At 37.0% G+C, this 27,680-nt stretch overlaps 1 protein-coding gene across 5 annotated transcripts in view; it reads left to right on the top strand.

Moving 5' to 3' along the window:
- Positions 1–27,680, top strand: part of USP47 (ubiquitin specific peptidase 47) — a 52,508-nt gene that overhangs the window by 12,481 nt on the left and 12,347 nt on the right. The window contains exons 1-18 of one of the 5 annotated variants that reach the window (XM_032690211.1): positions 3,545–3,600; positions 6,656–6,859; positions 7,752–7,865; positions 8,990–9,128; positions 10,721–10,817; positions 11,339–11,484; positions 12,285–12,364; positions 13,193–13,342; positions 19,501–19,596; positions 19,687–19,839; positions 20,804–20,971; positions 23,004–23,135; positions 23,804–23,880; positions 24,194–24,249; positions 24,782–24,894; positions 25,772–25,876; positions 26,863–27,070; positions 27,491–27,606. In XM_032690211.1, coding sequence (XP_032546102.1) covers positions 3,580–3,600; positions 6,656–6,859; positions 7,752–7,865; positions 8,990–9,128; positions 10,721–10,817; positions 11,339–11,484; positions 12,285–12,364; positions 13,193–13,342; positions 19,501–19,596; positions 19,687–19,839; positions 20,804–20,971; positions 23,004–23,135; positions 23,804–23,880; positions 24,194–24,249; positions 24,782–24,894; positions 25,772–25,876; positions 26,863–27,070; positions 27,491–27,606 — 2,175 coding nt within the window. In that variant the 5' untranslated portion in view covers positions 3,545–3,579. Of the gene's footprint in view, positions 1–3,544; positions 3,601–6,655; positions 6,860–7,748; positions 7,866–8,989; positions 9,129–10,720; positions 10,818–11,338; positions 11,485–12,284; positions 12,365–13,192; positions 13,343–19,500; positions 19,597–19,686; positions 19,840–20,803; positions 20,972–23,003; positions 23,136–23,803; positions 23,881–24,193; positions 24,250–24,781; positions 24,895–25,771; positions 25,877–26,862; positions 27,071–27,490; positions 27,607–27,680 lie in introns of those variants that run through there. The other 4 variants (XM_032690209.1, XM_032690208.1, XM_032690207.1 and 1 more) reach the window with 4 other exon arrangements.

Raw genomic sequence — 27,680 nt, 5'->3', positions numbered from 1 at the left:
GTCCCCTTAGCAGCTTCCTGGTCTTCCTCTGGACTCACTCCAACGGGTCCATGTCCTTCCTGTGCTGGGGACCATTGAGCTGGATGCAGTACTCAAGGTGGGGTCTCACCAGAGCAGAGCAGAGGGGCAGAATCCCCTCCCTTGGCCTGCTGGCCCCGCTCCTTTTGATGAAGCCCAGGATACATTTGGATTTTTGGGCTGCGAGTGCTTTGCTGGGTCATGGTGAGTTTTTCATCAACCATCAGCCCCAAGTCCTTCTCCACAGTGCTGCTCTCATCCGTTTTCCCACGGCCTGTAGGTGTGTCTGGGATTGCCCTGGCCCACGTGTGGGACCTTGCACTTTGCTTTGTTGAACTGCACGAGGTTCACACACCCACCTCTCCAGCCTGTCAGGGTCCCTCTGAATGGCATCTCTTCCCTCCAGCGTGTCAACCACACCACGCAGCTTGATCTCATCTTGCAAACTCGCTGAGGCTGCACTCGATCCCACTGGATTTCCACCCTCAGCAAGATGGAGTGACTTGGGATGAAAGTATCAGTGTTTCAATATTTTTTAAAAGGTTAGCATTTGAAATTAGGATTTCAAGTATTTATTTGCTTGACAGGATTTCTGTGCTACAACAATCAATAGGATGGTTTCCTAAACTGTAGCCCTAAGTAACCATCTGCATTTGCCTTTTAGATGCTTATGCAGCTGAGGGTCTGCAGCTTGTTTCACTAAGCCACTGGTGTACTATGTCATGGTATGGCAAAGTAGCAGCATCAAGCTTTGAGGACTTCTCACCAGTACTGAATGGATGTGCTCACTGCCTGAGGAGCTGCTCTTATTTCTTCTGAGGAAAAGTCTGTAGGGTATTTTTGTATGTGCCTGTGAATACCTTGTGTAGGTTAACTTGAAACCCTTGAAGTATGTAGTTAATATGGTTATTGATTTTTGTGGGGTGTAATAAATAATTGGTTTGGGGAATTCCAGAGTAATTTTTATCAGGGTAAAATTAAGCAACTTTGTAAAATGACCTCTGTTCTCTTAATTGTACTTCAAATCATAAAGTTCCATGATGAGAGGAGCTTTTGTAGTAGAATTGAACTAGCGGTTATGATAAAGTATATTCGTAGAGTGTTAGAGTGAATGCTTTAATTGAAAAGTAGGGAATGCTGCATTTGGAAGATTGACGCATCAGTGTGATTTTAACAAGGCCAAGTGCCAGGTCCTGTACTTGGGGCCCTGCAGTGCTACAGGCTTGGAGAAGAGTGGCTGGAAAGTGACCCAGTGGGAAAGGATCTGAGGATGCTGGTCAACAGCAGCTGAAGGTGGCCAAGGCGGCCAGTGCCATCCTGGCTTGGATCAGGAATAGTGTGTCCAGCAGGACCAGGGCACTGATTGTCCTCCTGTAATCGGCACTGGTGAGGCCACATCTCGAACCCTGTGTCCAGTTCTGGGCCCCTCAGTTCAGGAAGGAGATTGAGGTACTGGAGTGAGTCCAGAGAAGGGCAGTGGAGCTGGTGAAAGGTCTGGAGCACAGGTCCTGTGAGGAGCAGCTGAGGGAGCTGGGAGTGTTTAGCCTGGAGAAGAGGAGGCTCAGGGATGACCTTACCACTCCCTACAACTCCCTGAAAGGAGGTTGTGTGAGCTGAGGTTGGCCTCTTCTCCCAGGCAACCACCGACAGTACAAGAGGACAGAACCTCAAGCTGCACCAGGGGAGCAATGTCTTCACAGGAAGGGTTGCTAAGTATTGGAACAGACTGCTCAGGGAGGTCGTGGAGTCACCGTCTGGAGGTATTCAAGAAATGATTGAACATGCACTGAGTGCCATGGTCTAGTTGACAAGGCAATGCTCGGTCAAAGATTGGACTCAATGATCTTGGAGGTCTTCTCCAAGCTAAATGATGCTGTGATTTTATGATTTGTCTTGTCAGAGCAGCTGAAGGCTCTCAGTTACTTCTAAAATTTCTGAACATCATGTAAACAGTGTAATTTATAAATTTGATTTGTTTGATCTCTTCTCTGGGATTTATTTAGTGACATAGCTCTTGAAAATCTTCCAGCAGTTCTTTAACTGAGAAAACAGGAGCTGAGAACCCAGCACAGAAGCATTTTTATAAAAGAAGCAGCCTGTAGATATGCCTGTCTGCCCCTTCCACCCTCCACTGCTTACCCCAAGTCAAATAGCACACCACACTTTACGTGTGCCCCTGTGTCTACCAGACTTGGCTGCCTGTCTCTGGACAGAAGGAATTCAGGCTAAAGCAAGGGCTCTTTGGAGTCTCTGAAAATTGGAGGAAAATTGTAAGACTTAATTAAGTCTTATGACACAGGGCATTGTACTTGATAATGATCAGAACGTTATAAGTCAGCAGTTTCAAAATTGTGGTTCTGAAACTCTATTAAAACTTTTGAATCATTTTAGCAAAATGTTTGTAACTTCCAGTTGAGAGCAGGTAAAACTAGTAAGCAGCAAAACATTTCAATTGTGGGATGTTGGTTTTCTGATTTTTTTTTTTGGTTGTTTTTTTTAAATTCTTAAAACCTCTGTCAAATCTGAAATTACAAACTGGTGTATAAAGAAAACTTCTAGATAAAACAGTTAATAATCTTGGAATTTAAGGCTTCAAAACTGAATCTTCAGCTCTGTACACAAAGGAAAAAAATCTTGCTTTATGTGTCATCCTGCTGAGAAGTTAAATGCAGGAGTCTAATTTGAGCTGGTTTTGTAGGTCATTTGGTGGGGCAAATAGGGCACGTCAGTAAAGATCATGTCGGTGTTTTTTGTTTTGATAATCTTTACTGAGGGCACAGTTGAAGAAATTTGGAGAAAGAACAGTGATGTTATTAGCATCTTCATTCTCCCTTCCTGTTTTTCCTTACTAAATGCTTTGGATTCAGAAACTGGTTAATTTGATGTTTGCAGTCAGAAAACAGTTGTGTCCACGTCATGTTTGCTTTTGCATTTTTGGTGGTACCACAATACTAAGGCAGGGTTACTTTAAGAATGTTAGGAATAAAGTCAGTAACGTCATCTCTTTTCTACCTTCAGCTGCATACTTCAAAATGGGTTCATATTAATAAAAACTTTCCTACAGGAAGTAATTCAGCCATGAAAGAAGAGTTTCATATGAAACTGGAGAGCTTCATAATTTATACATGCAATAATAAACTGAATTACAGGGTTGTATGCTAATCCTGTGCTTGAGCCATTTCAGGTAAAATGTTTACCTATGCCTGGAGGGCTTTTTAAAGATAATCAAGGAACTTGTTAATATGAATTTGTACCTTGAATTGTTTACATTTTCTTATCCATTCACTTCTTACTTTATGAAATGTAGTCTGACGCATATTACAACTTAACTGGCATTTTCTGTAACGTTGCTGCTATGATAATTAAAGTAGTCTATTTCTTCTGAAGTTATTTTGTGAATGGTGCTTTGAAAGTCAGTAATAATATTTTGCTTATACTATAAAACTGACTTTATGCAAAATAAAAGTCAGTTGACAACTTTGAAATATTATGACTTGTTGATTTTGTTTTCATATGCTATAGGATATGTTTTGGAGTTGCAGACAAAGTATCTTTGCTGAAATGAAGAAGAAATTTTCACAGGTAGACAGATGAAATCAACTTAATAAAATGATAACCAAGAACCATAATAAAAGCATGATGCTGTAGCTTTTATTGTAACATGAGCATGACCTATTGACATTAAATTCTTTGTGCATGTTCTTGAATACAAAGATGAGGTACGTGGCCAGTCTTAACAGCAGAAGCTTCCAACTGAGTATGTGTTTATATGCTTGTTACACTGGTGTGTGGGGTTTTGGCTCTCTCTAGCTTTACATTTAAAAAAAAAAGGAATTCTGTAGCTGTCATAAAAGATTATGTAATGACTAAAATTAAATTTTGTGCTTATGTTGTGGACTCGGTTTAACAGCAGCCTTGTCAAAATGGTTTAGGGACGTATCAGTGGCCAGTATTGCCTTTCACACTGTTTTTGCAGTAAAGTAGCCCCAAACAAGGTGTTGCATCGTCTGATAGTTGAGATGGTGTGTGTGTGAATGCTTGCCAGGAACAGAGACCGACTGAGGTTATTTTTGCTTTATCTATTTACTATGAACGACTTGAAGCAGCAGCAGCAGGAATGATTGATGACTTTGCTATACTTACACTGAGTTAAACCAGTTCAGTCTGTCAGAATTACATCTGTGAACAAGGAAGAGAGGATTTGTGTGACATGGAACATCCAGCAACCCAACCAGCAAATCTTCTGTAATCTTCTGTAATTTGTTCCCTTCATGTTGTTTCCATCCGTCAGATTCTGCGTGTCTAATTATTTTCAGTAGCAACTCTAATGTGAGTCACAACTGATTCACTACCAAAGGTAGCAGAGAAAGTGGGAGTGGGAGGAGTTGAATTTATAAGTAACTTCTGCAGAGAGGAGGGGAATTAGTGTTGGTTACGTAAAGGCAGTTGCACAAGGAATTGAGTCTCCAGTGGAGAACTTCCTGATATGCTCATATACAGTAGCCCATCAAGCTGTAGGTTCAGTACAAAATTAGTGTGGGAATAATTAAATCCAAATTAACTTAGATTTTCCTCGATGAACCTGTATGAATAGGAGCAAGTGCCTCTTAACCTCTCTGCACTGTTCTATAGAGGAGGGTGGGCTTCCACCCAAAGTAAGCCTTTACCATTGCTGAGGGGTCTGGGTTGTAAGTGTAGGTTCATCTTTCCAGTTTGTTGGGTTTTAGCTGCTGCTCATCTTCTAAAAAAATCAAGAAAGAACACCACTGAACAAGCTTTATCTTCTCTTTTCTAACCACACAGTGAAAGAGACAAATTATGTGGTGCTTGTTTAGCCAAAAAAAAAAAAAAAGGGTGCTGTGCTGGGAAATTTAAAGAAGAGAGTCCAGGAGAAGTAATCACTGGTGAAATTTAATTTTAGTCTACTCAAGTACAGCCCTGTGTCTCTCTGTGGGTGCTGTAGATGAAAGTGAGGATATTATATGTCAAAATTACTTTGACTTCCAAATCATTTTCTTCTTAATGTGCGGTTAATGTTTCAGGAATAGTTTTGTCTGTCTTCTTGGAAAGTAATTCATAAACATAAAATTCTCCAGTAAAGATGAAATTTATGAAGATGAAATGTTGCAGATTTGCTGGAAATGGTGCCTTGAATCTTTTTGAGCATGCAATTAATGAAGGTTTCCAGGCAGGATATTACATTGATAAACTTAGAGAAATTGTACTCTAAAGTCCAATCACAATCAAAAGCAAACTAATGTCATACTCAAAGTAAGGGTGAGGGTGGTTTTATTTGTTTTTTTTCTAACAACTTTTTTCTGATGCTGATAGGAATAGATGCTGCAGTCGGCTAACATTTTATTTTATAGTTGCATGAACTCTGCTGGCAGATCTTGGAATTTTATAAAATGAAGGCATGCAGCATCAGCTAAAATGTCCATGTTCCTTTTCAAACAGTTTGGTGATGTAAGAGCTCTCAGAAGGAACTGTACCACTTTGGTGGTGGTCATCTGTGTTGTGAGGCTGGTTGTGTAGAAATACAAGGGATGCTGAAGTTGTTCAGATCTTTATTCTCTAGCAGATGCTTGTGACGTGCCTGACACTTCTAGCACGAACAGAGTTATTGCCATGTATTGTTCTTATCCACTGAAAATTGTGATAGCACTGCATGTGTCTTTTTGCCTTTTTAGATGATGTGGCCTTTTAGCAATGGACTGAGATTTGGGCACGCTGACATGCATTACTAATGCTTTCTGTGTGTTACAGCTTGAAAAGGCTGAGTCCTTGGGGACTAATTATTCCTTTTGCTGACCTGATCCTTTCTTGTGTGATGTGTATTTAAATATTAGCTATTCCTTGTTGTTCTGCAGTTTTGGACAATTGAGAGAATTGATTGATTGTGCTTAGATCTTTAACTTCCTGGGGTTTCACTGTTAGGAAAATGCCATTTTTTCTTGGCTTACCTGGGTCCATAACATTTTATCATTGTTCCATTGCAACTTTCATTCAACATTGTTACTTTTCTGATTTCAGATATACTGAAGTTTCTGTTTAAACTCTCTTTACTTTGTCCAGTAGCTATTGGGCAATGCTAATTCTTATTATGTTCAGGCAGAAGAATATCTCCTGTGACTCTGACAGTAGTGGATTTAGGGGGGGAAGTTGGTGGCTTGACTACAAAACTTTTTGTTTAATGGTCAGCTTCCAGGATTATTTGAAAACTTGAAAATTTTCTGCATTACAGTCCTAAAAGTCAAAAAGATATATTCTTCCTCAGCAGGATTTATGATCATGTCAAAGCAAAATGCAAACTGGAGGTGATGATTTGAAAGTCTGTTCCTGATTTGAAGCAGTCTTGTATCTGCTTGCTGACTGAAATTCTGTGTGGAACTTGAACGGTTTCTCTACACCCAAACAAATTCCTTCTTTTTCTATCAAAATGGAGCTTGTTTTTGTGTGTTTCTCCAAAGATTCTTTAATTTTCTTATGCCTGCTTTCAAAAATGAAGTCCAGTTTTAGGACCCTTAGGTTGTAAAAGTATATACAACGTTTTATCGGCGTAGCCTTGTTTTGATTTTTCAGTTAAACTCCAAAAACGTTCTTAACTTTACTCATGAATTCCCTGCTGTCATTTCAGGCAGAAAGTGCTGCTGAGGAGCCCAGGGTGCTGTGTATCATACAGGATACCACAAACTCCAAGACAGTGAATGAGCGTGTTACCTTGAACCTTCCAGCTTCCACACCAGTGAAAAGGCTGTTTGAAGACGTGGCTTCCAAAGTGGGCTACGTGAATGGATCCTTTGATTTGATGTGGGGCAATGGAGACAATGTCACGGACACGGTACAGCAAAAGGGCTTTTCATTTCCTCTTGGTAGCAAACACTTAAATCTTATATAGTATAGAAAACTTCTGTCTGTATTGCATAGGGCTCATTCAATTCCTGTAAGATTTTGTGGTAGGTGCACCAGAGCAGACTGACACCACTCTTTTGGTTTGGTTGAATTTTAGTCTCAAAGTGTGCTCTTTGATGATTCATGTGCTTAATCATTAAACAAAAACTAATATGATCCTTCAGCTGTAATGTTAGTTTTCATTATCAGTATGTGCTTTTAATAGTAATACCCATGATAATTAATCTCTGTTTCCCATGGTCTTGTTTGAGAAATGTCATCTTCTCAATAACAGCATGTTGTATAGTGACTCCCCACATTTCTTACACCTATTTTAACATATTATATACAAAAAATATGATTAATATGACTCATGTGCTGTAAATCAGTGGTGGTTTTAGTTAAAAGGATTTCTGTAGATGCACCTAGAAAACTTTGTAAGATTTGTTAAGAAATAGATGTTAGTTTATTTCAGGTCATGTTTATTCCTGCTGAAAGTAATTTTTTTTTCTTCTAAAGAAAATAGTGTCTGCAAGCTATAGAGGACACTGGATATTGTGATGTTTGCAAGAAACTTGTAGACAGTGTCTTGACTCCTGCATAGATTAACCAACTTCTAAGCAACAGTACATTAAGAAACGGTACTGTTTCTTAAGATGTTCCCAAGTTATTTCAGTAATAATGATGAATGTGTTTTGTTCAGTGAATGATTGTTTATTTTCATGTAATCTTACTCTGTCAGTACAGTAAAGCATCAAGGGGTGGACTTGAACGGGATCTGCTAATTGCATACAGATCTGTTAAAGAAAAGTGGGTTTTTTTGTTTTGCTCTTTTTTAGCAGACTCCAATAGATCAGAACAGTGACAAAACTATTCTTGATGCTGGTTTTGAGCCGGGGAAGAAGAACTTTCTGCATTTGACAGACAAAGACGGTGAGCAGCCTCAGACAATGCCGGTGAGTAACATCTTCACTCAGCTACAGTAGCTACAGTGCTGGGGGGAGAGAGGTGTATGTTCTTTGTATTGCTCTTGTGAGATGAGAAAATGAAATAAAATTGGGCTGTATGTTTAATATAACAAGCTTCTTTGGGAACCTTCCCAACAGACTTGTAGACTACTGTTTTACACTTGTGGGTTTCTCCTGAGTAGGGCCAATTCCAGTAGTAATGATTTGCTGTCTCTCTTTATTCATGCTTGTTAAATATTTATGTAATGCTTTGCTGCAAGTAATTTTCTGAGGCTATATAATTAATTAATCATTGATATGTTCAGAGATGAATCTTAACAATACATATTTAATCCTTTACCTGATCCTATATTTGGCTGCTCTGACAGAATTCTCAAAACTAGCAGTCCTGTGTCAACAGCAGTTATCTGTTGCTGTAAATGCTTCCACATTTACCTTTATGGAAAAATAAATAAATATATATTTATTTATATATATATAAAATGAAGAGTTGTCAGTGTTGCTAGAAGCAGCTGTTTGCCTTAACAAAATTTTTGAAGTTTCTTATTTCTCAAATATGTGATACACACAACTGCAATTTATTTAAATCAAGGATTGGATAGACTAGTGATAGATTAAGATTTATTACTCAGCTCTCGTATCAGTGCAATGCTGGCCTACTTAGCCTTTGTTATGGACTTTGTTATCTGAAAAAGGGAAAAAGAACCCCACATGTAAATACTTGTCCCCAAGGTCAGAGTTTAAGGATGATTCTGAAAGAATATTGGATTAAATTTTTTACATCTAGAAAACTTATTCTGTATTTCAGTGCAGAAAACTTGAGACATAAGAGATCCTAAATTGCAAACTTGCTTGTTGTATGCATTTTAATACTGTATTTGATTATACTGTATTCTAAAGGGCATTTACTTCCACCACCACCCTATTCTCAAGGGATTGAGAATTTGGAGGGCAGAACTAAAGTTACACTGTGTATCTGCAATTTTGAAAAATTTGTTTGATGTGCTTAGCAAAATTTATTTCTCTCTCATGGCTAAGAAATCAAACTTGTAGGTGCTTCAGTAAAAATTTATTGTCTAACTTGTGCATGAAATGGTTGTGTTTGTTTTCAGGAGGAGTCAGGTACAACAGATGAGAGTGCACAAGAGAGATTTATAGGCCCTCTTCCAAGAGAAGGCTCTGTTGGATGTACCAATGACTATGTCAGTCAAAGCTATTCTTATTCTTCAGTCCTGAGCAAATCAGAGACAGGTATAACTCTCTTGTAAAGGCAATGTTAATTTGTAATTATTTTAGCACATTTTCAAATAGCAGCCCTTCAAGATTTATTTTTTTTTTTAATAAATGCAGTTTCTTTAAAAAATTCCACATCACTATGATGTTTTGTGTAATATTCTCGTATCACTTTAGAAACAGAAGAACTGTATCCCATCCTTTTCTTGCATGGGACAGTGCAATACAAACTCTTTCAGGGACCCTAGTTTGAACTATTCCTGTGTTCCTGCATCCCTGGTTGAGTAGTCAGGGTTGTTTTAGCAAAAAGTTCAACTCCAGCTGTGTGTTCACTCACAGCTTAGTGAGCGCTTGAGGGGCTCTTGCCAGATCTCTGCACTTGGCATATTAACTGAAGTCTTCCTGCTGTAGCCACTGGTTGCAGCTTCTCTGCCTGCACCTCCCCAGGAGGTTCATCATCCATCCCCTCCAGCAAGCAGGGATTCCCTGTGGAAGGGCAGTGCCAGGGCAGATCCTGGGAAGCCTTGGCTGGGCAGCAGGAGACAGCAAGTTACAGCTGTAATGAGACAAACAACTCATAGGAAATTTAGTGAGCAGGCACAAAGATGACTTTCATATGACACCAATTCATGCCTGCTTAGGATTTTTTTGTTTGACAAATAAGGAAGTTTATCTGCCACATACGTTTTTTTATTTAATATAACTGAAAAGATGATTTATATAGCGTGATAAAGAAAATACATGTGTTCTGACTCAGTCTCTTCACAGAAAATGCCTGTTTTGGTGAGTAGCTGCCTTTTCATTACTAGTATGGTACTGACATTCTTTTTTTTGTTTTAGTAGTTAATAAGAACTTCACAGTAAAAATAGGCATATTTAATTTCTTTATTACACTGTCCTTTGATATATGCTCCTTGCTTATCAATTGTTGCTAATATTGCATATTTTGGAGAAAATCTTAAAATTACATTAAAGATTAATACAAGTAAATAATTTCATTTTCAGCTAATAAAAATGAAACAGTTTTAGTAGTTTTAATTTGTTTTTTTTATTTAAATATTAAGGGGGAAGGTTGTAGAACAGTAGTGTTGTGTGGGCACTTTAGAGATTTATTTTTTTTTATTTATTTCTAGTTCTGAGACAATAGTACAAACCAGTGCAGATGCAAATTATATTTATGTTATTACTGGGATACTTTTAGTTGACACCAGGTGATAAGTAAGCTAGTACACAATTGTTTCTTAGCAAAGTCTAGTTTATTCTGTAAAATATTTAAACCTACTATTAAAATATTTGTAATTACCTACATCCAGTAGGTATTAGTGCAGCATTCAGCATTAAATATTGGTTATTATTGTGATCACTAAAATAGCTTCATGTCATTCAGGGGAATTATTTCTGTTATGTAAACTATTACTCTCTGTTGCTCTCAGAAATGAGCAAATGTAACATTCCCTCAATTTTTATAGTGTAAGTAACAATAAATAACAACAGATGAATGCACTTCTTAAACATTGTAATAAAATTGTTTTCTTGTCAAATGTTTTAACTCTTAAAGTGATTTTCCATCTTTTTACATTTTTTCCATCTCGTTATTCTTGTATTTTTAGGTTATGTGGGGCTAGTAAATCAAGCAATGACTTGCTACTTGAACAGCCTTCTACAAACACTTTTCATGACTCCTGAATTTAGAAATGCATTGTATAAGTGAGTATATAAAGTCAAAAACTGTTCTTAAATTTGTTCTGGTATATATTGGCAGGAGACCCTTTGGAACTTCTCTTGTCAAAATTTCCTTTTTTGAGTACTGAAAAGCATAATTGAAGTCAAGCTGGATAGACTTATAAATTATATCTGCTTAAAAGTTTCAGATTTTTAGTAAAATATAAGTTATGTTATTGGTTGAGTCATGGACAAGCTTTTTAAAGGATCTTGAAAACAGCAGACTTGAAGTTAAATTCGATACTTAAGTGCAGCTCATGTCTGTGCAGTGAATGGCTTCAAAATATCCATTTGTTTATGTGAGATCTGTAAATTTAAAAAATAGCATTGCCATTTAGTGCAGAAGTGGAAAGCAATTGCATTTGGCTTTTCCCAAGAAACAGAGGTGCAGTTAACCTCTGCAGCGTGGCAGACCTCTTGAAGTGTAATACATGCTGGTTTAAATGCCTTTTTGAGTAACGTTTTCAGGGCGCTTTCAATTGTCAAATATCTTGTGTTGTGAACAGATGGGAATTTGAAGAATCTGAAGAGGACCCTGAGAGGAGTATCCCCTACCAGCTTCAAAGACTGTTTGTTTTACTGCAGACCAGCAAAAAAAGGGCGATTGAAACAACAGATGTTACACGGAGTTTTGGATGGGATAGTAGTGAAGGTGATGTGCAGCTTGTGTGATTTGCTTCAGCTGTTGCCTGCTGGAGGCCCTAAACTGCTGTTTATGGGGGGAAATACCAGAATAATGTAAAATAAAATCCACTTTTTACAAGGATACAAAATAACCTAAATGAATACTTTGTTGTTGCACATCTGATTTTTAAAGAAATGTCGTCTTTGAGTTTTAGGCTGTTGAAGTCTAAAAGCATTACATTTTGTAATTAAACTGTCATAACAGTTGTTAATTGTTTCTAAAGAAGTAGCTCTTTATGAGAAACTTGCTTCTGTTTTGAAACACAAATGTCAAATGCACATGTTGCACTTCTGAAATTACCCATGTTATTGTCTTACTTCAAATCAAGCACTGTATTTGTCTTCTTGACACTTGTGTGGTGTAATTTTGCCCCATAACCCATTGATTTTTTTTTTTTTCTTTATCAAATGATGATAAGGAGTTGGAACTTGAGTTTTGGAGAATCAGCACAAAGAGGGACATAAGTCTGAAACAGTTTATTTTATAAGCGTACATTAGCATTTCTATAATTTTTTTACATATTCTTGCTTATATACACGGTTCTTGTTTATACATAAACACTGTGAGCAAGCTGGCTGCTTTTTTTTCCTGACTTTAGAGGCAGCAGCTTGTGGAATTGAACACTGGCCCAGTAGTGAATAACAGTAAATAGTAGGTACAGACTTAAAGAAATGAGTAGCTTTTTAGGAAGCATTCTCAGACTACAGTTAGTATTTGGACTAATAACATCTCTTGTTTTAATGAAGAATAATTTCAATTTCTAACAGCATGGCAGCAACATGATGTACAGGAGCTTTGTAGAGTCATGTTTGATGCTTTGGAGCAGAAATGGAAGCAAACGGAGCAGGTAAGCGTGTAAAAACTTCCTTCATTGAGAGGTGTAGTATTGTTGTGAGGTTTTATGGGGTTTTTTCAAGGATGGTTGTAAAAAATGTTGACTGAATTTTAAATACCAGGTTGTTGAAAAATTTGTTATAATTACCAGCTTTCCTGTTTGATGCAATAGTTAAGCTACTGTAATGTGTGACTTCCAAGAGCGTGTGCTTTCCTCCCCCAGTTGAAAGTGAAATATTCTGAACTCTGGATGCTTAGTCTTTATTTGAAGCACAGAAAGTGATTGTGTAACTCCTGTGATGGCTTTCTTGCTGTCAGTATTTGTTAGGCTTTGTTGTGGGCTCGAGAAGCTCAAGCTCCCTCTTCTAATATAGGAGGAAGTTAGGAGTATATTCATGGCACATGATACATTCTGATAAGTGGACAACTTTTTGCAGGCTAGTTTTGAAATTTATAGATTAGGAAATACTCCTTTCTCTTTCTGCACTTGTCTGTGAAGGCACAGGGAAAGGTTGCAGGATCAGACTGTTAATGTCTGGAAGACCAGGCTTGATTTACAAGTTACTTCAATTTGGTGTGTTTGTAGTCACTTGTAAGACGTGACCATAAAGGACACTGTGAAGCTTATGTAATGTGGTTTGAGAAGCTCATTTGATATGTCTTTTGGGCAGGGGAAAATAGGAAATCAGAGGGTTGATGTGCTGCTGGGGAATGGTATTTTGGATGTGTAGCTGTGCAATTTAGACGTAATGAATAAAAAGGCATTTTCTTGTAAGACTAAAGAAAATAAATACGTTAACGGTTCATTCTTCTTAACCTCTGTTGAACACGTTTGTTTCAGGCTGATCTTATAAATCAACTGTACCAAGGCAAACTGAAGGACTATGTCAGGTGTCTAGAATGTGGCTATGAAGGCTGGAGAATCGACACTTACCTGGATATCCCGTTGGTCATCCGGCCCTACGGCTCCAGCCAGGCGTTTGCTAGCGTGGTGTGTACTATTCTGCTGCCTAGTAGTGCATCCATACACACATAGAATACATAATGCCACAGTGGGATAATTGGTTCCGTGGTAAGTATCATCCTAGATACTCCATCTTGGGGTGTTCGTCTTTGTGCAGTGAACCAGCTAGCAAGTTCTAGAAGATTTTTATTTTTTTTTTTTTTTTTTTTTGCTTTTTGGTTTATTTTTTGGTTTTGGTTTTGGTTTTTTTTTTTTTCTTTTGCCCTTCAATGAGTCCTACTGGTGCATGTATAAGGGGAGGGGAAATGCAACTTTATTGCCTTAGGGCTGCAGTAATCAATTATTTTCTTCCCGATTAAAATCTTCAGCATTTACTCGAGATATATTTTTATGAGATCACAAAAGTTTCATTTGGGTTGTTCTTTTTTATTGGCACATCTGCTAAATTTTCTTAGCGTTGTTGCAAAGCTTAGTGAAAGAGCAGAATATTGACTTAAATTTTTTTAGTTTAATTGCCATGTCATTGCTGTGCCGTTTAAAGTTCACTTCTCAAATACCATATGCTTTTAACAAGCGATGTGATGATGATAAAAAATCCTATCATACATCAGTGTTCTTGGTCACTCTTGCTCCAGCTTTACTGATGCTGGCAAGCATATACATTGCTTAGTAAATCTGTGGAAGTTCTTTCCTTTTAATTTTTGCACCCCTCTGGAAAAAAAAAAAAACGTCATTTCAAATGGTGAAATTCCACGGTTGTGGCTTAGGATGCCTGTGCTATGAATGGAGTTGTGAGAAAGAAGAATAAATCAAAAGGTTGTTTTAAACAAACACTTGTTGCGTAATTGGCTTATTCATAATATATTTAGTATTTTTCCTGGTGTATTTAGTGTGATAGCAATATTTTTAAAGCACTGATAGTCCATAATTCTTAACAGCAATTCTGTTAAGAATTGTTAGGATTAGTTCAAACTGCAGAGTAGGTTCAAAGTAGTTTATACTTTAAAACTTTAAATACCAATCTTGAGAAGTAGTAAAGGTGAGGGACACTGATCTCATAAAGAATTCAAGTTAGTAAAGTCCTTTGAATTCTTTTAAAGATGACATGAAAATTTTTTAGAACTGTCTGGCTAATTGAAGCTGTCCTGCTACAGATTGATATTTTATATGGATGGCTTCCCTTTTCACCTTTTAAAGGTAATTTCTAGCAATATTCCCTAAACCAATTTTTTTTTTGTAATTTTTATTCAATAGCGAGGTTTTTATGATCTGTTAAAATAATGAGGACTATTCAGTTTGTGTAGTTGGATTCCACATTTAACAATGCATTGTTCATGTCTCTCAAATTGAAAATTTTTCTCTTTAGTGAAGTCTATAGTGGAATGCTAAAAAAAAAAAGACTTTGTCTAGTCATAAAAACACAGAAAACTTGAAAAAATAAGAATTTAAATATCAGATTACTTTTAACAGTATTTGATATTTCTCCTGTAAATCAGCATTTACTGGGTTTACTACACTGAGGAAAATAATTCTAAGATTTTTGTTACACAAACTTACATGGTTGCAACTTGTATTGCTGCTTCAATTTTTGAGCTTTTTTAATTCGTACTCTGATTATAATCAGTTGATTCTCCTCCCTGCATTTGTATTATCTATAGCAGATGTAATTTTTAGTTCTGTAGTCGTCAGCAGTGGGGAGATATGGAGGATACTTGCTTTTGGAGAAGGGAAAAATCGCCTGTTTCTAAATGGAATTCTCTGAAGGTAGTATCCTCCATTGATCCATAGATGGTGGTGATTTAGTAGGTGTAGGTAAAAGGGCACGAATGAGAGATCCAAAAAACTTCACACATGCGCTAATAGGGCTTATAGAAGGGAATGTAAAACTTTTTAGACCTTGCTAGTCAGCTCCTGAGGGAACTTGCAGCAGGCGACACAACCCAAGATAGGGGATCTAAGGAGGATACTACCTTCAAAGAACTCTAGTTAGAGGTAAGTGATTTTCCATTACTTTCTAATAAGAGATGGATGAGCCTTAAGTAAGGTTGATCTGTAGAATGGCTTACAAAGAGTATTATCCCACTGTTCGACATTGTGTACTACCAAAAAAATGTAGATACTTGAAATGTTGATTTATTTGTAAGTATATATGTAATACTTCTCAATACATGGGGGCATGGAAGAACTGGGAAGGGTAATGTTATGTTTGCTTTATTTTCTAATGTGAGCTAATTCTGAAATTCTTCAGTGTGGTCTTAAGGTTTACATTTGGAATTTTTTTTTTCTGATTCCCCACTCCGTCCCCCAAGTTCATGTAGTAAGACTGCATAGCTGCAAACTCATTAGGGCAGCTCTGGGGCACTAAGATCTGGCACACTGTCAGTGTGTAACTCAAGATGTTTTCTGAAAAAGTACTTATGCTATCTGAATTGTTCAAGGGCACGACATCAAAAAAAAAAATCGGTCTTTTCTTGAGGTCAGTAGAAATACAGACACAAAAACATACAGCTTATTTCAGGGAGGTACACAGGAGCAGCAGTTCACATACACATTTCTGTAGGTATTAGTGTCTTTTATATAGATGCCTGACTTCAACAGCATTAGACATAAGTTGAAATGTTTTGCAGTAGGAAAAAAATCTTAAAAATTTTGCAAGATGAACAGCTGAGAGGAAAGTAGGTGCAACAGGGAACTGGCAGTGATGCTGGAATTGTTACTAGAAAACAGTGAAAGTTGCTTTGTAATACCAGAAGACTAGTAATAATACAAGTATTCTGCAGATGTAGCAAGTACAGTTGTTTTTTGTTAAGTGGTGTTAGTTTGCTAACTAGTTGGCTAGTTTTTCTTTTGAGGGTGTAAGTATGCAAGCAAGTAGTCCTCTTTTGGGCAGAAATTAACTTGGACTTCTATGTGAACTTACTTTATGGTGTCCTTGCCAAATGGTTGAAGGTGGAATAAGGATGATGTGATATTTACTTTTTTTTTTTTTTAAGCTAAATTGGTAACAGTGAAGTCTTTGAACATGAGCTCTGAAAATCTGAGATGGCAGTTTCTAGTTTTTTTTCAAGAGCAGTTTTGCCTAAATGCTATTTGTTGTGTAATTTTTTCATAGAGGTTTTGCTGCTCCTCTTCACAGGTTTTACAAATTTACACATTTACAGATGCAGTATGATGCCTGTCAAACTACTCACTAGATCATAATGTGTTTTTGTCGAGAGGAGGTTGTCTGAAGTGCCTCTCTAGCCAGACAATAATTAGTTTGAGCTGGTTTTTTTTGGCATTTTAATATGCTAAGTGATACAAATCTCAGAATATTTAAAACTGGATATAATCAGAACTTGGCTGAGCAATGTGCTTGAAGTTGGACCTGATCTGAGCAGGGGGTTAAGATCAAGTGTTCTCCAGAAGTTTCTTTCACCCTGTATTGTTCTTTCGATTCTTTGAACTCTAAAGAAGTTTAAATAGCTTTTGTCACACTAATCTATTGCTTGATCATTTCTGGGATATTTTGAAGTGTGTGTAGGCAGTGTTGGAAGTGCTTGGTAACTCCAAGGCTACATAATAGTCACCACTTTGAAGGTAACTTCAAAGGTAGCATTGACTCTTCAAGCAGAGCTGCACGCAGGATGTGTGGTGTGAGAGGCTGTGCAGTGGAGAAGCTTTGTCACTGGTTTTGCTGAGTAAACTGTCAGGGTAGAAAATAGTGAACTGCACTAGAATAGGAATTGTATGAAGAGACATCCTAATCAGCAGAACTAAGTTTGGTGTAAAGATTGTACAGGAGACAGATGTGTAAATCTGGGGAACAGCAATGCTGCTACACCAGGATTGAAAAATACATGGCTATTTATATAGCTCACAAGTAATGGAGTTCCCAGGAGTTTTAATCAGGCCTTTCAAAGCAAAGCTCACTATGTGTGGTAAGCAGTGAAACCACAAGAGTAATGTAATAGTACTGCATTGCATTTTCAGGGGGCTGAAGCATCATCACTTTTTGCCTTGTGTAAAAATTTAGAGTATATTTTCTTGTTAAATTGCACATCACATGAGTCTACATAAGCATTACACAATCCTTTATGTCCCATCCTTTGTATATTTCCATTTATATTCATGTCCATGCATGAATGGCAACGTTTTTCTTACACTCGAAATATATTTATATTGCCTTAACTGACATTTGATTTGTAAGAGACAGTTCTGTCACTATGTGATTATTATTATTTCATTATGTGATGTTTTCTGATTCATGTTTTCTGTGTTGGCTATTAAATTTTTTTGCTTTCATTTAAATAGTTCTGAATAATAGTCAAAATGCAGTAATCCATTTCTTCCCCCTTTTGAGCAGGGTTATAACTTGCTAGGTCTTTTTTCTTAGAATTTAGAATGAGATTCCTCATATTTCAGTGCATAATATTACCAAGTGTAAGCTCTTGAGTAAAAAGCAACTCAGCCTCTGTAGCATTTAGGAAGTAAAGACATAGACAGCAATTCAGTTCAGACTCTTAAAAGGTTTTCATGTGTCTAGAAAGTCTCTCTGCCCAAAAGCTGTGATTTCAAGGCTGTTCAAAGGCCTTTCTGGCTGTATCCAAAGATGGTAAATTGACATGACTGCTTTCATGGTACAGTTGTTCTATTGAGTTTGGCACATTTTGCATTTGTGAATAGTTGTCACCTGAAATACAATCCTTTTTAAAAGTCCTATCCTAGAACAGCAACAGAGCTTTTGTAAATTATTTGCTTTGTTGTTCTTCTTTCTGCTTACCTGAGCTCTTGGAAAGGAAGAAGGGAAAAGGGAAGAATTTGGGGCTTTTTCAAGAACTTGGCATATCCTTGATTTCCTCCCAAAGTGGGACTTGCCAAACAACACGATTTAGACAGCAGTCTTAAGTTCTGCACCAGCCATGTATGATTGGTGAGTTTACTCTGCCCAGTTAAGCCCCTTCTTACTTATTCAGGCTTCAGGGAACAGCTACAGCCCTTCATAAGGCGATGATGATTTTAAAAGCATTGTTTCTGTTATCATATTTACTTTAAACTAAATGTCTAAATGTGCAAGATGAATTTGTTTTAACCTCCATAGGTGAACAGAGAACTTTTGGTCTCCCCTTGGAGTTCAGAAACCCAGAGCCTGTTGGCTTGCAAGCTGACTGGGTTATAGGTTTTAACTTTTAAAATCTCTGGGTAAGATTCTTCGCTGAACCCATCTCAATATTCTTAGTGAATTTTGCTTGAAAAAGTTTGTTTTCAAGTATATTCAACTTATGTTTAGTGTCACTGCGGCAAATAATTTGTGGGGAAGACAAATCAGATCAGTTTGGTTGTATTTTGAATATTGTTTGCTGTAGACAGAAGTGAAGTAAAAATCATTAAGCTCCTGGATGTAAGCATTAGTGATGGAATTACTGGGGTTTTTGAACTGCCCCAAACTAGGCAGCTGTCAGAAGAGAAAATTGCAGTTATTGGTAGTTGCTTTCTAGGTTTGCACTAGAAAACTAATTCTACCTTTATAGGAGATCTCCATATCTGATTCTCACTTTCTTTGAGAGCAAAACTGAAATCCTCTCCCTCAGTCCCTTCCTCACCTTTCACTTAAAAATAGTGTCTTCAAATGCAGTTTCTGAAGACCCTTTGTAGAATGGGATGGGACTAATGCTGTCTTCATGGAGGGCATTTGAGGAGCTGAGTAACATTTTTTTCCTCCCACCTCCTTCTTCCCTCTGTAAATATTGGATGGTATTTCTGGGAAAAACTCCTTTAGAAACACAGAAGAACCATCTCAATTCTGGGAGAACTGGACAAAGCAGGGTTAAAAGATAAGCTTGTTTTCACAGCAGTTGACTCTATAGATGTGACTAAATGTGATGTGCAAGATAACAGGAGTAATTTCATTCTGTAACTTTTTTAAAACAGACAATTGGGATTCATCAAATAGTGAATGAGATACAGTTCACAGCAATTGTGGTTTGACTGTTTACCTTGGGCTGGGTAGAAAGGTTAATTTCTTGTCATGTTTTCCTGACTCTTATGTCTGTATCAAAGTTTATGTCAATTAATTATTGCTGGTAGATTTAATTGAAGTATTGGTACACGTTTGTAATCTCACTGTCAATTTATCATTCTGAGTTAACATTAAACATTAACAGTAAACGTTCTCTAAAAATGGGGTAACATCTTTTTGTTGTTAGGAAGAAGCACTGCATGCTTTCATTCAGCCCGAGATCCTTGATGGCCCAAATCAGTACTTCTGTGAACGATGTAAGAAGAAATGTGATGCAAGGAAGGTAAAGACCGTCCAAATCATTTGCAAAAATTAGTTTTGGGGCATACAAATCCTGATAGTGGGAGCATAACCTTGTCTTTGCTTCGTTCAGGGGCTGCGGTTCTTGCACTTTCCGTACCTGCTGACGTTACAGCTGAAGAGGTTTGACTTCGATTACACCACCATGCACAGGATCAAACTCAACGATCGCATGACTTTTCCTGAGGAGCTGGACATGAGCGTCTTCATTGATGTTGAAGATGAGGTAAAGTGTTCGGTCTCAGAGAAAGCTGTTTAACTTCCTTCACGTTTCTGATTAAGGAAATTAAAATTTTTCGTCGTATAAAGCCATTTTAACATCACTCATCTACCTAAACTGTTGTTTGGCCGTGGCAGTGCTATAATTTGAGGATTTTAAATCTGTCCATGTGGATTTTTTTCTTTTTATACTGCAAAGGAAGCATGTTCTCTAGTCACCATAGGGTTTCCTGGTTCCATAAAGAGGCTGTTTCAGATTTCTTACATTTTCAGTGTTTTAAAGACACAAGTCTCAGGGCTTCTGTGTATACTGCAAATCCACAATCAAACTTTTTTTTAAACCTGTGTCTGAATCTGTGTTCGCCATAACACGTGATGTAAAGTTGCAAGCCTCTCAATGCTGAAGTTAGTCCAGAGATCATTAATGATGAATTACTTCCCTCTGAGTCATACTGTAATGTATACTGTAGAAATAAGATTTTAAATTTTTTTTATTTTTCATATAGATCTTCTGGCTTTTTACTCTTCTGCTTTTGACCAAAATTCAGGTTGTGTGATTACATTCACAAAAACTATTTACTGTGTGTTCTACATTGAAGACTAAATTTATTCTCCTAATTCCATTCCTGAAAACATTCTGTCACTTTGTGAGCTTGGACTGGTATAAGAGAAATGCTGCCTTGATCAGCTTTTCTCACTCCATACAAACCTTTGTTTTATGAATTATGCCACTTAAGCAGTTTGATATCTCTCAGAATGTGTTGCACACAAACCCCAGAAATACTGGTCAAGGAGTGAAGACACTAACAGAAACAAGTCTGTTCTTGGTGCTTAATTGCAGAGGTCTCTAGGTTTTTGAGGAATTTCATTGGTTTGCAGATTGGAATTTTTTCATTTCACAAACACGTATTTCTTGTTCCCTGTAGCTTTAAATGTTTGTCTAATGTTAGTATGTATGTTTTATTTTTAAGAAGTCTCCCCAGACTGAGAGTTGCACTGATAGTGGAGCTGAAAATGAAGGCAGTTGTCACAGTGATCAGATGAGCAATGATTTTTCTAATGATGACGGAGTCGATGAAGGAATCTGCCTTGAAAGCAACAGTGCAGCAGAAAGGATTTCTAAAGCTGGCAGTGAAAAGGTATGCTTAAAAAATGCTGTATTGAATTTGATTCAGATGGAGTTAATTTCCTTCATAACACCCATGATGCTCTGTTTTGGAATTGTGACAAGGTGTTGATGGCACACTGGTGTGTTGCCACACCTCTTGCTTGAACAGCGTTGTGCAGTGCTGAATCTTCCTGTTTCTCATTCTGCCCCTGTGAAGGGGGTTTTGTAGGGCTAAGGGTGGGCAAGAGCCTGGAAGAGGAACATAGCTGGGACAGCTGACCTGAATTGACCAGAGGGATATTCCATGTCGTATTCCCTGCTGTGTAGCATCATGCTCAGCAGTAAAAAGCAGAGTCTTTCCAAAATAGCTGTTGCTCAGAGACTGGCTGGGTCTTGGTCTGCTGGCAGGGGATGCTGAGTAACACCTTTTATTTTATTTAACACACTATTATTTTCTTTTTTCCTATTTCCTTATTAAACTGTCACTGTCTCCAACTACAAGTTTTCTCGCTTTTGCTCTTGTGATTCTCTGCACCATCCTCCCTTGGGGGAAGGAGTGACTGACTGGCTGAAGGGCTGCTCAGTTGATTGCCAGGGTAAACCCACCACAAAAATTATAAAAATACAATTAATTCTGATATTGGGAGTGAGGTGAGAGGTCAGGAGTGTGTGTTTTATTCAAACATTGACACTAAAGCAAAGCAAAGAATTTAACTGATTTGGAGGTCACCTGACAATAAAGGTCTTCCCAGCTTGTCAGATTGAGAATTCCCTCGTTTTGGCAGCAGACCCTCAAACTGAAGACTGTTTTGTCTTGTGAGCAGTGTTTTCTCTTTGAGGTCAGCTGTCAAAGGCCTACCACATTTAGTTACAAAAGTGTCTTGCAGCTTAGTAGAAAATGGGAAAGTTTTGGTCAGTTGAATAGATGAGGCCAAGGGTCTAAATGTTAAATATTCCTTCAGTCATCTTAAGTTAATATGAAAGAATTGAGCAGCACTCATGCTTCTGTGGGACTTAAAGGTTGGCAGAGATCTTCAACAAACTTGACTGAGTTTTCTTGCCAATACAAAATGAATTAAAAGTCTTGTTTTATCATAATATCTACAATGTGTACTTCATGTATTGTTTGTTGTTCAGTGAACTCATCTGTAACTTGGCCAATAGCTTTTATTCAGACTTGTTAGAAAGCTATTTGGCTTCAGCTGTTACTTTAATAAATATTAGAGGCTGACTTGCATTTTAATCTCCACACCTATCTGTGTTTATATGTACCTTAAAGCATTTGAGAGAGTTTCTTGATACATGTTCTGAAAACTGTCAATCTTACTTGGAGAAAAAGAAAAAAGTTATTAATTCCAGTCACTTGACTGGAAGAAGACCAGAATACTGTGATGTGTCTGTAATGCAAATGGCATGTCCTAGTGTTGACAGTAGCTTTGGCCAGCTATTTCATACTACTTGTTCTCAAGGCAAACAAGCTGCCAAGCTATGCCATTAGCTTTTGGGTTTGGATGTCTCAATAGTGAATACAGAGTATGCAAAGCATATACAGTGTGTTTCCTCTATATGCCCTAAAATATGCTTGTAACACTCATGAGTCAGTATTGTTCAGTTTTATATCTTTAATTTATATGTGATGCTGAAGGTATGTCCTTAGTGCCCTGTATTTCCATCCATTTATCTATGAAAAAAAGAGTTTGACAGCAAACTTGGAGTGGTGTGAGAGGAAATAATGCAGAGACTCATAAGCATTGAATGGTTCATGGCTGGGTTGCTCTGTACATTAAGTGGCAAAATACAGTCTTCAAGAACTCAGAGAAGGGAGATAGCAAATAAACCTAAACTTTGTAGCTGCAAATTCCTGTATAATGTTTAGCATCTCAGAGCTCTGATTCTGTTCAGTGTCTACTGCAGTACTTAATTTCTGTTACACAAATCTGCTTTGTAACATCCAACCAGTTACATACTCGGGTTCCTGTAATTGTTTTAAACCTTTTTTAAATGACCATTTGGTTAGCTTTGCCTTACTTGATACATATCACACTTTTTTCTTCTCTCCACAGAGTTCTTTACTGTATGAGCTCTTTTCTGTAATGGTTCATTCTGGAAGTGCTGCTGGTGGCCATTATTATGCCTGTATAAAATCTTTCAGTGATGACCAGTGGTACAGCTTTAATGATCAGCATGTTAGCAAGGTAAAAATAGTATTGTTATTATCTTTTATACTCATGGATGAAGCTGGTTTTATGTGCAGGTATTTCAAGCATTTACTTTGTTTTATCTTCCCATCCTAATGTCCTGCCATGTACATATGTTTCACTCAGTAGCTTAACTGATTTCTAAAAGTCTTTTATTTATCTATTAGTTTTTGTGTAGTGGGAGGAGGAGTGTTATTTCTTGAAGGTGAAGGTGAGGTGGTTCACAAAGAAGCTTTTACTCATGCACAGACTAGACTGGATTTAGAATTTTGCCTTCTGTGCATATGAAGAGCACTTTTTGCTTACAGAAGTATATTTGTAGATCTGTTACAACCCAGACTGCTTTTAAACCTGTCCCGGGGATGCAGGTGTTACATGTATTCATAGATACTGTTGCAATCAAGAATCTTTATGTTGTTTCTCTAAGAAGTTCCCACTTGAAAAAATAAAAAATAAAAATGTTTACATCCATTGTAAAATTAAGAGGCAGATCACTTTGAAATAGCTTTTTAGCAGTCAGCTAAATAAGCAGATAACTTTTAGGAAATAATTATAATTATTGTGTGTTAATTGTGTAATGCCATTTTTCCTAGTGAAAATAAATACATCTTAATTAGTGTAAGTTTCTCAAATAATCATTAAATTGAATTTTTGGGTTTTTTTAGATAACTCAGGAAGATATTAAGAAAACATATGGTGGATCTTCTGGAAGCAGAGGCTATTATTCCAGTGCTTTTGCTAGGTTAGTATTATGGTAATATTCATTTTCTTTCTTTCTGATAGTGTTTTAGTGTAGTCAAATAATGGCCAAGATGCATGTGCCTAGCATATTAGCTTTAAATTAATAGCAGATGCTATACTTGTAAGAACTACCCTGACTGCTGTTTCAAATCATTAAAATAATATATTTTTTTTTTAATTCTGTTTGTTTACTGTGTTGCTATGATATATATAACATAGCTCCTTACTAGGGAAAAAAAAATAAAAGCAGATTTTGAAAGTTACATGTTTACTTCTGTCTGATAAATCCATATATCTGTTATTTTCTCCACCAGCTCCACAAATGCATACATGCTGATATATAGACTGAAGGATCCAACAAGAAATGCAAGTAAGTTAGACAACTGTATTGGCAAAGGTTGATTTTTTTAAAATTAAGTATTGCATGTTTTGATTTTTGTTCGTCTTTATGAAACAATGTGATAAAGTACACTAATTTCCATTAAGTGTAACATTTATTTTATCTTGATATTGATGATATCTTGAGACTTGTATTATCAAATAATTCACTTAATAGGGTAGGATTTACCTTTCTTGTAAAAACAGGCTCAAGTGCAGTCATCAGTTTTAGTGTATTTCTTTACAACAGCAGAGCTTCCCATGCTGATATTGGAATACTACACTTCTGCTACTAGCATTTTCTTGTGTTGCTGATGTATAATTAGGGGGAATAAAAGTCTGACTTCAGTTTAAATCAGGAAAAAGAGAACAGGATGTGGTACAGTGGGAAATCCGGGTGGAGAAGAGAGAAGGGAAAAAGACAAGAAAAATGACTATTAAATATACCTATAATGCCTAAGGTGTTGCCCACCATGAAAAAAATGTCTTTTTTTAAAAAACCATTGCTTTGTTTTTACTGTCAGAGTTTCTTGAGGCACATGAGTATCCAGAGCACATTAAACAACTGGTACAGAAAGAGAGAGAATTGGAAGAACAAGAAAAGAGGCAACGGGAAATCGAGCGCAACACTTGCAAGGTGAGCATTTCTGCTGAATTGAGTAACAATACACTGCTGGTAAGCAATGTTTCTACAGAGAACAACTTTTTTATTGCAATACAAGGACTCTTTTGTGATAAATTTGTTTGTAGGAGCAATTCTTTTAAATTGGAAACCTGTACACAGTGGAGGCATCTGCTGGAGGTATTCACCAGAGATTTTTGCTGAGTTCGTGTCTTCCGTGTGAATTCAAAGTGGTATAAAAACCAAAACAAAACTAGTTAATCTGACATCACTTGATTTCAGCAAAATTAGTTCCAGAGAGTATGTATGTTAGGTGTTTTGTACTTTCAAATCTTTTCATATTACAACTTCTTATTTTGTGAAATGTTGATTCCTCAACTGATTTTAAATTGTTATTTGGCAGAAAGAGCCAAATTTTTTCCAACTAGAGATTCAATAGTAACAAACAAAATAGGACCTCAGTGACCTTACAAGCATGGCAGTCAGCTACTCTGTGTATGAGTCCAGTGATTGTTTTATGAAGAAGTTCTCTGGCATTGCAAAATGTGTCATTCTGTATGCGAAAAGGAATTTCACATTCGTTGTTCATATGTGCATTTCATTTTGGAGGATTTGCTCACTGCCTCTGGTTACAAGATGTTCTGGTTATAGATGTTGTACCCTAGCTTGCAAAAAGATTCAGATACACATAAATACCTTGTGTGCCTTTTGACGTTTTCTATCTTCAGTTGTGTAACCAGCTGAAAGGAAGCTGTCCTATGGCTGAAGTAGAGCTAAAGATGTATTTTATGTTGGATTGTTTGAGTATGGGTTGTAAACTTAAATGTGCTCTAATATGAAAGGTATTTGCAAGTGCCTTCATGATCATTTTTCTTCCTTTTGTATTTCATAGATTAAATTGTTCTGCATGCATCCTACAAAACAGATAATGATGGAGAACAAATTGGAGGTTCATAAGGACAGGACACTGAAGGAAGCTGTGGAAATAGCTTACAAGGTATGCTATGCATAACAGGATAGTTCAATTGTTAGATGTATTTTTCTGCTGTTGTGTATCCTAAGTTTTTAAATTTCTAATGCTATGGGAGTATTTGGGAGGGCATGGCTATGGATGTTTTTTGTTGGGGGTTTGTTCTGGGGAAGTTTTTTATGTTGGGATTTTTTGGGGGGTTGTTTTTTTTTAAAGGTGTTCTAGTCACCCATTATTGTACAAGTTTTCTGTCAGTAACCATCAGATGATTTCTGATTAGAATGATAAAGCCTGCCCTTTTAAAAGGCAGTGTGATTTTATGTACCTTTACTTTAAAATCAGGGGGAGCTGCTGTTAGACTCACCATAGCCTCAGCAAGTTAAAAGAATTATGAACACTTAATTGTATTGCAGTAAAATGTTATAGTAGATACATAATAAGAGAATTCTTTCAAGAGTCTTTCAGTGTAGCTAATACAATAATAGCAGTGAACATCAAGGCATCTGTGGATCTTTATCTTCAACAAGGAGGTAGAGGATGAAGATTTCAGTTCTTACTTCGCTACTTGTACATTTTTCTTCTTGCCATGTGTCTTTGGCTGGGAGAGTACCAGCAAGGCACTTACAGACTTGGAATGTGTTAACATCTCCTTGAGATGCAAGGAAGATAATCAGGGGATATGACTTCCTCAGGCCTCTAAGAGGCCCTTTGGTATAACTGATAGGCAATGTATTCCTTTGAAAATACTTCTGGGATCTGTCTTTATATGCTTGTATACATCTCAAAATTCCCTCTCTTCTGCATTTTGATACAGGCTTCTCTTTTGATTTTGGAAACGTGCATATGTTGCATGTCTATGCGTATAATATCTATGATGTATGTATATGTGTTTTCTAAATCCAAGTTGAAATTAGTGAATTCAAAGTGAGATATTTCTACTTACAAGGTAAAAGCTACATTCACAAATAAACTGTTATTAAATGCTTGGGGGGTTTTGTGTGTGCATGATTTAGCTGATGGATTTAGAAGAGGTTGTTCCTTTGGATTGCTGTCGCCTTGTCAAATACGACGAGTTCCATGACTACTTGGAACGGTCTTATGAAGGAGAAGAGGACACACCAATGGGTTTGTTGCTGGGAGGTGTCAAATCAACGTACATGTTTGACTTACTGCTGGAAACAAGAAGACCTGACCAAGTTTTCCAGTGCTATAAACCTGGTGGTAAGACATGTAATTATATATAGACAAGGATAGACTAAAATCATATGTTGCACAAACACAAAACTTGTAAAACATAGAGTTTCAATATGATGTACCAAAGAAGAAAAACTTGTTGTACTGCATTTTACAAAGTCAATATTTAGAACTACGTGCTGTGCTGTGTTGCTAACTTGTTTCTAATTGAAGCAGATCTAAGATTTACTAAAATTAGTCAAATTGGAACTTTTTTCTTTTTTGGCATTACACTTGGTTGGAAAATTTAATTCTGAAATCGAACTGCTTTTCAAGTTCTTACTGTGTGTATGTATGTAATGCAACCCCTTAACCAGCACATCAGACCAGCATTTTTGTGTTTTCTTTGCCTGTTGAATTTTCTCTCTATGTATATATGTATTTATTTTTTTTTCCTGTTCCCTACAGAGGTCATGGTAAAGGTTCATGTGGTCGACCTAAAGACTGAATCTGTTGCTCCTTCAATAAGTGTACGAGCTTATTTGAATCAAACAGTTTCAGAATTTAAACAGCTCATTTCAAAGGTAATTTACAGTTGTTGAGGACTTGTATTACAGGGTTTTCATTAATTTTGGCTGTGAAAATGTGTCATAATTTA

This window comes from Chiroxiphia lanceolata, chromosome 6, assembly GCF_009829145.1.
Source record: "Chiroxiphia lanceolata isolate bChiLan1 chromosome 6, bChiLan1.pri, whole genome shotgun sequence".
Classification (NCBI taxonomy): domain Eukaryota; kingdom Metazoa; phylum Chordata; class Aves; order Passeriformes; family Pipridae; genus Chiroxiphia; species Chiroxiphia lanceolata.
The sequence above is the reverse complement of the archived record's forward strand: the minus strand, read 5'-3'. Positions and strand labels throughout refer to the sequence as shown.